Source organism: Canis lupus, chromosome 17 (assembly GCF_003254725.2).
Source record: "Canis lupus dingo isolate Sandy chromosome 17, ASM325472v2, whole genome shotgun sequence".
Lineage (NCBI taxonomy): Eukaryota > Metazoa > Chordata > Mammalia > Carnivora > Canidae > Canis > Canis lupus.
Genome location: NC_064259.1, coordinates 13,350,372 through 13,362,779, shown reverse-complemented (window position 1 = coordinate 13,362,779; position 12,408 = coordinate 13,350,372). Strand labels below are relative to the sequence as shown.

Genomic DNA, 12,408 nt, shown 5'->3' with positions numbered 1-12,408 from the left:
CAAGGGAAGAAAAAATGGGATAATCACATTAAAGATGGAAGATCCTTTAACTAAAGAAGGGTGTTGGTTGGCAGAGGGAGGGAAAGAGAAGTCCCAAAGGCAGAGGTTCACAGTGTCTGTGGCTGGGACCCAACCAGTGATAGTGAAGGTGTTCTCCCTAAAACTGCATCAAACTCACCAGGATCTCAGACTAAAGTTCCTGAATAGCTCAGGTGCCACCTCCTCCAGGAAGCTCTCCCTGTCTCTCACACCTATCCACCCACACACATACATGTCAGCTGACTAATTTATCTCCCCATCAGCCTACAGTCTCCCTGAGAGCAAAGACCACATGTCCATCTTTCATTCCCGTGCCCACCTACCCTGAGCACACACCCCAGTAAGCACTGGGGAAAGGCCAAGTAGAAACATGAGCAAGCTGAGACAATCTCCAGTGGAGGAGGGCTGAGAGGGAGAAAATCAAGGTTGGTGAGATAGGTCCTTGGATGAGTCAATGGCCTTCCAAACCACCATAGAACTGCTGCTGAAGACGGTAACACAAATCCGAGGACATGGAAGAGGTCACAGGGTACAGATGAAGAGTTTGAAAGAATTAAAAGAGAAAACTCTCCCAAAGTGGCCTGGTCCTGCTCAGTGAACCCCAGTGTCCAGGACTGATCACACAGCAACAGGCAGTGCCAGAGGTAGGTCGGGTTGGCCGGCTTCCTCCCCTGCCCCGCAGTCCCTGCTCCTCTGCCAGCCCCCCTGTGCCAGGGGCCTTTGGCCACTGACTCAACCCTCTGAGAAGGAACTTGCCATCTCACCATATGGAATGAACAAAAGGTGACCTGTATGGAGAGAGGCAGAAATACCATTGCTAGTCTGCTCCAACCATAAAAACTCAGGTGAAGTATGTAGGATTTTAGCCCTCCTTTAGGTCCTACCAGCTGAGAGACATTCCAGAATTCTTGTACGACCATAGTTTCCCACCTGCCACTCAGGTTCAAGGAGACCCTCACAGTCTGCTTCAGCTTCAAGGGCATTCTAGAAAACTCAGCTCTGCAGACCAACATGCCTGCTTTGTGGGTCAGCGAAGGACAGGTACAGAGCCAGCATTTTCCCCCTTTCAATTCACATTCCAGAAAAATCAAAGTCCAGCAGTTTGTTGCTCTTCACCCCTCCAGGTGAACTCTGTCCCGATGTGTCCTTAAATCTACTCCCCAACACAGTGGAAGAGGAGACAGCATGATGCTGCGTTCAAAGCACGGGCATCCCAGGGTTCTCAGCCTAAGTTCATTACTCACTGTGTGCACTGGCACCTTTCTTGCAAACCTCAGTTTCCTTGTCTTAAAATGCAGACAGTAATAAACCCTTGCTCACAGCAGTGCTGTAAGCAATCGGTGAGATTATATAGGTCGTGCGCTTACATAGAAGCTGATTATTATCATTGCTGTTGCCCTTATTACTATCATCATTACCAAGGTCATTGCTCGTACTATTCTTTTCCTATTCCTATTTCTATAGAAGCAGTCTTCAGCTACTTCACTACTAATTGGGAAATCTTTAATAAAACTGGATCCCAAATTCTATTGCTATGCTTCAAAACTCAATTTACGCCAACATTTGGGGGGAAAAGGAAGATTTTTCAAATGGGAAGGGGATGCCACAAAAGCATGAATAAACCTCCAGATTTAAAAGTGACTATAAACCCTGTTCAGTTATATCCGTCTCAGAAGGCACAGAAACGTTAAAAGGAGAGATGAGTCAGAGTTCTCTTCATCAGATAACCTACAGGCGACGTCCTTCTTTCAATGAAATGCATCTGCAAACATAGGAAGTTGGGTAATAAATCCACGTGGCTTTTTCATTCAAAAAGATCTCAGGGAAAGAAACTCAGTCTGACAGCATGAGTTAGAGTCACCATACATCTCCAAAATTAAGATGTGAGCTAAATTCTCTCCACATGGGATAGAATTGCTCTGTCCCTGCTCTGGAAATGAGTATGTATGTTTTCTTTCATTGTGAGGGGCTTTTATATAAGATGCAGACATTACTGTCTCGAAAGCTATTTTCAAACGGTGGCTCATGTTATAGTTGGTGGCATCACGCTCTCCAGTGATTAAAGCTTCACTCCTCTGGCCATAGTTAATCACATCTGTGTGTGTGTGCAGCATTTCTCCTTTCTTCTACTCACTGAGTGTATTGCTGCCTGTGAGTGTGGGGGTTCACTCTGTTCTGCGTAATTTTCAGGTGATGAGATGTTATCTCAGCAGGAGAAATTATAAAATACAAAATACATCCCGGAAGTTTAACTGTAAGGGCACATGCTTCATTCATATATGCTACCTTGAGTATGTCCTAAACGTGTACATGTTTAATCAGTTTACACGGGACAGCCTGGTTTTGTCTCAGACCTGGTCCTTCTCCCTGCCAACTACCACCAGTCTACTAAACAAAAGAACTAGCCCATCATTAAGGTTTACTCAAAATCCAGAAAAGAACAGAAAAGACTCTTGATACTCCAAAGAGCATGTCCCTTCCAAACCACTTGTGAACATACTCAATGTACTTACTTGACATCAACACATACAACCAAGACATTCTCCATACTGAATTAGGCAAGTTTATTAGGCTTCTAGTTTCCATGTCTAGAACATGAACATGGATTTACATGCATTGTCTCATTTTGTGGATCTTACATGCATGTAGTCTTCAGTCAGCTGGGCCTTTGATTCTACTTGTCAGTAATTTACAGTTAGCTCAATGTGAGTAGATGACAAACACAGAATGATACAGAAGCCGTAGCAATAAATCCCACCCGATACCGTTTACCTTTTTTCCAAAATCCTATCACAACTCTCTTGTAAAAAATAAATTTCAGAACAAGGCATTTAATTCACTTCACTGAGAAAAATAAAGAAGATTCTATCATTTTGGAGCAATGAATGTCCAACTATGGCTGAAAGGTACACCCTGAGAATTAAATGATTTTAACGAACCCATTGAGGTTTATAAAGCTGTGTTAACCTAACATTAGGAAGGGACACAAGATAACAGGCACGAACGTCCCCGCTCATTTTGCTGTGCAATTTTCCAAGGATGCTGTGTTATAGACATCCTCGTTGTCTTCAATGCTCGAAGCATCTGTGGAATCGGGATCGCTCACCACGATTCCGACAGAAGAGAGACTGGTAATGAAGGCGTGCATCCGCTGTGCATAAATATCCCTAATGTTGAAGTAAGGTAGCTCCTGACACTTCTCTGGTGGGTCCTCGTTGCACTGGTCCACGTCAATATCCTTCTGCTTCTGGTAGTACTTGGAAAACTTGTTGAAGATAATGGTGATGGGAAGGGCCACCACCAAGATGCCACAGATGATGCACGTGCTGGCGATAAGCTTCCCGGCCAAGGTGACTGGGTGGGTGTCTCCATAGCCCACAGTAGTCATGCTGATGGTGGCCCACCACCAGCAGATGGGGATGCTGGTGAGGCTGGACGTGTGCTCATCTTTCTCCACAGAGTAGATGAGCACAGAAAAGATGGAAATGCCCACAGAGAGAAAGAGAAGCAGCAGCCCGACTTCATGGTAGCTGTGTCTCAGCGTGGCCCCTAGAGACCGAAGTCCTACCGAGTGCCGGGCAAGCTTGAGAATTCGGAAAATCCTCATAAGCCTGAGGATCTGGACCACCTTGCCCATGTTCTCAATGTCCTCACTCTCCTCCTCCTTGGTGTCAACGGCCAAGGTGGCATAGAAGGGAATAACGGAGACGAAGTCAATTATGTTCAGAGGGTTCTTCCAGAATTTCTTTTGACAGGGGGCAGCAACCAGCCGAATGGCAAGCTCGCCAGTGAACCAAGCGATGCACGCGATCTCCACGCCTTCCAGCACGGGGTCATCCACCTCCCCATCCTCGTTCTGGAACTCCGACATGCTGTGGACACACATGGCCACAATGGAGGCCAGCACCACGCTCAAGGACGAGATGGCAATGAGCTTGGCAGACAGGCAGTGGGCGGGGTTTTCCATTCGAATCCAGATCTTCTTCCGGAGCTGACCAAATCGCAGCTGCTCAAACTTCTCCAGCTCCTTCTCAAACAGAGACGACTCTTCGAAGGAGGAGTCGGTACTCACGTCGTTGCTCTTCTGGTCCCAGTCCCTCTCGTGGTTTTCCTCCTTGCGCTCCTGGTAGCGATTACTGCAGCAGGAGTCGATGAAGAGCTCGTTGATGCCCCAGTACTCGATCTCCTGGCAGAAGGAGAACACGCACAGCTCCTCCATGACGTGCAGCTTCCCCGTGTAATAAAAATTCAGGACGTATCTGAACAAGGAGGGGTTCCGATCGAAATAGTACTCCTTGTCGGCCACGCTGTAGTCATCACACAGCTCCAGGATGGCCTCTTCCGAGTGGCAGGTGAGCAGCTTTCCCAGTCTGGTGTGCGGAAACCGCAGCAGGGTGCTTTGGTCCACGGACTGCTTAAAGCCCCCCACGTTCAGGTTGACAAGTTCCTCGTCTTGTCCGGGGCGATGGAAAAACTCACCAAACACCATGGTGGATACGGGAGGCAGGGAGCTGGACGGGAAGGGAGATGAGGCAGTTCACGCTGCACCTGGAAGGAGCACAAGACGGCATTAGCACTGTCCCACCGGGCCTTGCCAGGCTTATTTTTAATCTGCCCTTTCCGGGATGATGGGCTGCACGGAGAGCAGAGCAGGAAAGGGGACAAAAAGACAAAAAAAGAGTAAGGGATACAGCATTATGCATTCGGACTCGGAGGAAATCAAGACAAAACAGGTTGTTTTTCAAAAACTGGGCTTGGGAGATCCATGGTTTTCGGAAACAGAAGACTGCCAGATTATTTTCACGAACCTGAATTCCTCTTTTTTTTATTTTGCTAAGCATCTAAAAGTTACCACCCGCCTCCCCACCTCCCCCCCCCCTAAAAAAAAAAGCAATGCATGGATCACTTACACAATACAAGCATCTCCAGTCTCAAGCACGAGGCTTCTGCATTTGGGAATGCTCGGTCCAGACGTGACAGGCTGGTTGCCGCCTGGCTCGTAGCTCCCCTCTCCCTGCGCCCAGGGCTCAATCATGCACCCTCACAAACAGCTCTCCCCTCTGCTCTGACCCCCACCCCCAACCCACACATGACTGGGGGCTCGGCTCCTACAGCTTTCCCCCTTCTCCCATGTGTCACTCCTTTAAGAGAAAGCCCTATCCCTATGTTTGGATGCGGACAATCAAGAGGATATAATTATCTCCCTGTCCTTAAGTCCCCTACATCTTAAAGATATAGTTACACTTAATGGGATGGTGTTTCAGGTACTTCCACAGGGAAGAAAGTGACTTGGGAAAACCTCCATAAGTTAATTGCACTATCAGTTTCCTGACACAAACGGGCTTCTCTCCCACCTGCTTCCTCTCTTCATAGACCGTCCCCTACACACTCCCAATTGCTCCATAGATACCAATTCTATACTGGTCCAGCCCATACTGCCTGTTTCTAGTTGTGACACAAACTGGGATGCACCAGATCTATTTCTCAGAGAGAAAGTAATAGCTTTTAACCATCACTCAACACAACGGTGCTTCCTCAGAGCAAATGGTGCAGATCAAAGGTAGGAGATTGTCAAATACTAAGCTCCTACAGGATACTATTAGATGCTTTGTAGACATGATATCATCTCATCCTTCTAACACTTTACAGAAGGTGTACAGAAAAATGGATACTCAGAGAGGTTGAGTCAAAGATCACAGGATAGATAAATGGTAGAGTCAAGATTTAAACCCAGGCTTGATTAGCCCCAAACCCATTATATTTCCACTACATACTCCCTCTCCGCCACTTTCTCCCGGATTATAATCCAGTAATCCAATGTGGGAAGTGCTATAACAGAAATGAGGCAAGCAGCTTTGGCATTTTTGAGAAAAGAGCATTGACCCTTGTTATTGGTTATATTTGGCTCAAACGCTAAAGGTTCAAGCAGAGTTGACCACATGAGGGGAAAGGGCATTCCCAACAGCGGGCAAGAAAGGGTGGACAGAAGCCAGACTGGGAGGAATCATGTATATCAGTCTACAGAGTCTGGACTTTACCTGTAGGCAAGACCACTAAATGGTCTTAATCAGTGATTGAACACCGTCTTCTCTGTGACTGTGACCTAGAAAGAACTGCTGACGGCAGTGTGGGAATTTGCTGGGGGGGCAAAGGCCAGGGTCAAGGAGACTGGGCTGCAACAGAACAGATGAGAGGAAGGGAGAGGCCCCAACTCATACAGCAGTGGTGTGTATAAAGAAGTGACAAAAATCAAGAAAAGTTTCTAATGTTGACTCAGCAGCACTTGGTGACTTGAAAAATAGAACAGGAAAGTGGAAAGGCAAATGGAAGATGCATTTTCTACTCTGTGCAGGTGGCTGATGTGGTGACACGATCAGAGGAGGCAAAAAAGTCAGGAAGAAATTTTTTGCCCCTATGCTTATGAAAAGCCAAGGCTATAAGCGAGACAAGAGATTCCACCTCTGAGGAACACACCAGAGGACACAGCCTCAAAGTCCAGCCCTCTGTCATCCACCCCGAGTAGGAAGCCTACTGTCACAAAGCATGCATGGACATTTGCTCTCGAGACACTAACTGAATGTGTTCCCATGAGTGTGTTCCCATGAAACCAGAGACCATAGCAGAGCTTGACATACCAGTTAAAAGGTTTGCTGACCTCTTCAAAATACTTGGGTTTTTTTCTGCCTCAGCTTTCTATTTTTAGCTAGATATCTTCTTTGAAGGGCCTAAATCAGAGCTCATGTCTTGGTCCAAATATTTATGGAACCTCAGATCCCTGAAAGCAGGCTTGTGCTCATGGCCAGTATAGTAGTAAACCGTTCCAAGGAGCTAGTTTTAGCTAAGCTGGCATGAAGATTTTAATGGACATTTTCTTCGGGTGGCTTATTTTTCATGGCGGCTATTCTGGAGAGCCACAGTGATAGAACACCAGTGTCTGTCTTCATGACCCACCTGCAGAAGATGGTCTCATAATCAGAGAGTGTGTCATCCATTTCCTGGGCACCCTGCAGTCACTTTTCGAAAGAACACTGTTATCACCCTTCATGTCAGTCTTCCTACTCTGTCCTCCTTGCTTTTTAATCATTCTATGCTGGTGAAAGAGAGCCCACTATGAGGCCCATTCATGTCACAAAGTCTAATCAGAAAAGCAATATACATCATAAAATAAGGGGCTGCTTGTTGTGGGGCCTTCAGCAGAGAGAAAAAAGGAAAGCATCTCTGGATCAGATCGAATGCTTGAACTCGGTGTCCAAGCTGAGACTTTCCAAGGCATGGTGGCCAGAGGCTGAGGTTGGTTTCCTTGCCTGTGTCTATCCCACAGGAGCCGACAGGAGGCAGGAAAGAAGGAGTTCCACCTCTACCTTCTGTAGCTGGGTTCCCCGGCATGCAGACCATTCCTTGCCAATTACAAACATTCCTTCTGTCATTTGGCCCTCACTACCACCCTGGGATTTTGCCAATGAGGAGGCAGGATCAGAGGAGATGAGTGGGCATAGTACAGCTCTTAAGGGTTAGATCAGAGGTGCAAGCCCTACCGACTCCAGGGCTTCCTACAGCATGCTGCCTCACACATCCAAAAGTGACATAAAGAAAGAAAGGCAGATACTGAGCATCATTATTTCTATGATTCCTATTTCAGACCAGCATCTATTTAACAGCCATCCATTTACTCCTATCCAGAAAACATTTACTAGATCAAAGGTATATTTATACATACCTATGTATATTTATGATATATACGAATGACACATTTATAATTCATTTATAATATACATTTCTTTATATATGTAAGCATATACATATTTATATGTGTATTCATAAGTACATAAATAAACTTTAAAGACATTACAGCATTTTCTATATGCATGTTCATGTGATCTGTAATCCAAAAATTGAACTGCATGCTCTATTAATGAGTCTGTGGGGAAGCAGGGGAGAGAACAGGGGCAGTGGGATGCAAAATGAAGGAGAACCCTTTTGGAAGAGAATGTGGAGGGGAATTTGACAAGCAAAACTGTATAGGCACTTACCCTTTGCTCCAGCAATCTCTCTTCTAGAAATCTCTCTCAAAGAGAGACAGACAAAAATTCAAAACACTTGCATAACTGGAAACAATCCAAATATCCATCAATAGAAGACTGGCTAAATAAACTAGGGTCTATCTCTATATATGCAATGGAGAGATTTCTAGGATATATTACTTAAGTAGAGGGAAAATATGTGCGTATATATTCATCCATATACATAAACATACGTATACACACATACACACATGCTTACAAAGAGAAAAAGAAACAGCAGAAGGACAAATTGAAAATGAACAAACTGCTTCCCTGTATGGGAAGAGGGGGAATAGGGTAGAGGCGACAGTGTTGGAAGCTGGACTTGGGAATCAGTGTAAATGTTTTACATAATTATGAAACAAAATTAAATAAAAAAGAAAAAGACAATCCCTAAAAATTTAACATTGCTGTGTATCAAGTGGGTCATTAACCTCAGAGAGATAAATTATTTGCAGATTTTTAAAATATAATTTTAATAATTTGTACAGCCATAGTGGTATACATTCCTAGGACAAATAAACCACAGAAATCTTGAGATAATTTTAGTATTCATATTGGTATAATTATTCTACAGCTTTTCTGCACACACACATAGGGCAAAGCAAATAAATAATTATGTTTATGTTATGAAGAACCTTCAAGGTTTTGAGTGCCAAACTAAAGAAAATACACAAATATAAAAATCAAAGAAATTAAATAAAAATCCAGTGATCCTAAATTTGAATTGGAAATAGCATTATTGGGGCACTTGGGTGGCTCAGTCAGTTGAGCATCTGCCTTTGGCTCAGGTCATGATCTCAGGGTCCTGTAATCGAGCCCCATATTGGGCTCCCTGCTCAGCAGGGAGTCTGCTTCCCCCTCTCCCTGCTTTTGTGCTCTAGCGCTCGCTCTCTCTATATATCTCTCCCCTCTCCCTTTCTCTCTCCCTCTCAAATAAATGAATAGAATCTTTTTTAAAAAAGGAAGAAAGATGGACAGCCCAGATGGCTCAGCGGTTTAGCGCCACCTTCAGCCCAGGGCCTGATCCTGGAGACCTGGGATGGAGTCCCACATCGGGCTCCCTGCTTCTCCCTCTGCCTGTGTCTCTGCCTCTCTCTCTCTCTCTCTCTCTCTCTCTCTGTGTCTCATGAATAAATAAAACCTTTAAAAAAAGGAAGAAAGAAAATAGCATTATGAACTGATAAATTAACTTTTCCTAAAAGAAAATTTTATTTTCACTGAAAGAGCCTAGAACAAAGTGAACAGCTCTAGGGGATGCTGTGAGGCATCACTTATATCTCCCCTTTAGGACTGAGCCACTCATTCTCACACCTGATGAAAGTGTTAATAGCAAAGGGCTCTCAATTAAATCCCTCTTTGGGAATCACTCTCAGCCAAAGAGAGCTATCTTGCCCAAGGTCATACTCTTTTCTCTGGTTAGTTCATATCCAGTGACTTATGTATATGAGGGGGCTGTAAAGACTCAGCGCCTTTTTCTCAAGGTAGGAACCCAGCTCCAGAATTCCCAGAGGATCAACTAAGATTTCTGATCCAACCTCGTCACAGTTCAACTCTTCTCCTTGCCTGATTCTCCTTCCTTCATTTCTGGCTGGTATTGGTCCCAAGGGCACCTCCTAACAAACCTACACATAAATCTCTGCCTCAGGCTATTTCCCTGGGAACCCAACTGAAGAGGCCAAGTCAAGAGCAATGAACATCTCAAGTTTGTGCAGATTGGAGCATTAAAATACAATTTCTCACTAAAACAAGGGCTCCTTAGAGAAATAGCCAATCCCTGGTCTGGGGTAAGAAATACCCAAGATAAGCCTGGCCTATCATGTTATATTAGAAAACAAGGAAGCTATCAACAAGGACAGGGAAAGAATCAAAAGGACTCAGAAAAAAATTTTTTAAAAATCTCCGATGGACTGGACTATGTCAAATATGTTAAAATCTCTGAGTTCATAATAATATTTTTTTAAAGAAAGAAACAAATACATTGGTCCTCTTTGGGGGCTATTAGAGTATCAACTCACTCTTCTGGAGTGTGAGGAGAAAAAAAAGAAAATCAAACATTTATCCTGTTTTCCTGTATGAATTATACCTTAGAAGAACCATATAGTAGTTAAAAAGGGAAATTTTTCCTTACAAAAATATTCTAATAACTCAAAAATAATAGTAACAGAAACAATTAAAATAGTATACTAGAAAATATATATTTATATTGAAAAACACAAAGAGTTTGAAAGTAAAAGCATGAAAATTGTAATCAAGAGAGCAGCATTGACTATACTGATGCCACATAAAATAAAATTTAAGACAGAAATTATTACCAGAGCCAAAGAACATTTTATAAAAATAATCAATTGAGAAGACATAAAAATTATAAATATAGATGTACCCAGCAATTAAGTTCCAAAATTCTATCTCTATTTGTAGATGGCACGATCATGTATACAGAAAATCCTATGGAATACATAAAAAATATTAGAACTAATAATAAAGTCATCATTGTTGCAGAATATGAAATCAATATACAAAAATCAATTATATTCCTATACACTAGCAATGAGAAAGCCAAAATATGAAATTTAAAAAACAATTCCAGTTATAATAGCATCAAAATTTATTAAGAATAAATTTAACAAAAGTGGTAAAAATTTGTGCCAAAACTACAAAATACTGTTGAAGGAAATAAAAGAAGACATAAATAAATGTAAAGACACCCCCGAATAGCTGTACTCCCCAAATTAATTAGATTCAACACAATTCCTATCCAAATATTTGCTGCCTTTTTCTTTTCAGAAATTGACAGCTGATTATAAAATTCCTATGGAAGTACAAGAAACCCAAAATAGCCAAATAATCTTGAAAGAAAACAAAGTCAGAAGACTCATACTTCCTGATTTTAAAACCTGCTACAAAGCTACAGTAATTAAGACAGGGTAGAGTTGGCACAGGATAGACAGGTAGATCAAGAAAACAGAATTAAGAAATCCAGAAATAAGTCCATATTTACAGTCAACTGATTTTCAACAAGGATGTCAAGACAATTCAACAGGGAAAGAATAATCTTTTCAATAAATGGTATTGGGAAAATTGGATAGCCACATGCAAAAGAATAAAACTGGATGCCTACCTCACATCATATATAAAAATTAATTTATCAGTTGATCAGAAACCTAAATATAGATGCCAAAACAATAAAACACTCATAAGAAAACACAGGCATACATTTTTGTGACCTTGGATTAAAATGACTTCTCAGATATGAAACCAAAATCACAATGCAATAAAAAGAAAAATAGATAAACAGACTTCATCAAAATTAAAAAATGTTGCGCTTCAAAGGACACTATCAAGTCAAAGGACAAGTAACAAGAAAATGAAAGGACAACCCCCATGATGGAAGAAAATATTTGCAAATCATTTATCTGATAATGATCTAATAATAATAATATAAGCAATTTACTATAATGCAACCATTAGTGAGGATATGCAGAAATCAGGACCCTCCTATATTATCCAGGGTAATGTAAAATGGTACAGCCATGTTGGAAAACAGTTGAGCCCATTTCTGAAAAAGTTAAACACAGAATTAGCATATGATCCGACAATTCCACTTCTAAGCATATTTCTGAGAGAACTGAAAACATATGTTCAAACAAAACGTACACATTACTGTTCATGGCAGCATTATTCCTATTAGCCAAAGAGGGAAAACAACCCAAATATCCACGTCCATTAACTGAGGATGTTGTTTTGTTGATCCATTCTATCCATTGAATGGATAGAATCTTATTTGGCCATAAGAAGGAATGGAACACTGAAACTACAAGATGGATGAACTTTGAAAACAGAAGACAGACCAAAAAACGCCACATACTGTATGATTCCGTTTATATGAAATATCTAGAATAAGCAAACCATAGAAAACAGATTAGCGGTTGCTAGGGGTTAGGAGGAAGAGAGACTAGGGTGTGACCAAATAGGTATGTGTTTCTTTTGGGGGTGATAAAAATGTTCTGGAATTAGATGGCTGTACAGCTTTATGAATATATTAAGAACCACCGGATTATGCATTTTATAAATTTTATTGTAAGTGAAGTATATCTCAATAAAACTGTGATTTTATTTAAAAAGGATCCCAGCTAATGAAGAAGGAATGAGAGAATTAAAATCTCTCTATTTTGCAAGTCATCAGGAAATAATGGACGTAGGCTGCTAAAACCCAGATAAAAAGCTGATGGGGCACTTTATCACAGCCACATCAGAATGACAATACCCCAGCCAGCTGATCAAGCCTCAAGTAACAGAAAGAAACAAG

At 42.2% G+C, this 12,408-nt stretch overlaps 1 protein-coding gene across 9 annotated transcripts in view; it reads right to left on the bottom strand.

The window, feature by feature from the left end:
• Positions 1–2,579: 2,579 nt before the first annotated feature.
• Positions 2,580–12,408, bottom strand: part of KCNS3 (potassium voltage-gated channel modifier subfamily S member 3) — a 47,681-nt gene continuing 37,852 nt past the window's right edge. For 7 of the 9 annotated variants that reach the window (XM_025454598.3, XM_025454601.3, XM_035700765.2 and 4 more), the window contains exon 3: positions 2,580–4,587. In XM_025454598.3, coding sequence (XP_025310383.3) covers positions 3,053–4,528 — 1,476 coding nt within the window. In that variant the 5' untranslated portion in view covers positions 4,529–4,587 and the 3' untranslated portion in view covers positions 2,580–3,052. Of the gene's footprint in view, positions 4,588–4,949; positions 4,975–6,990; positions 7,105–12,408 lie in introns of those variants that run through there. The other 2 variants (XM_025454602.3, XM_049095759.1) reach the window with 2 other exon arrangements.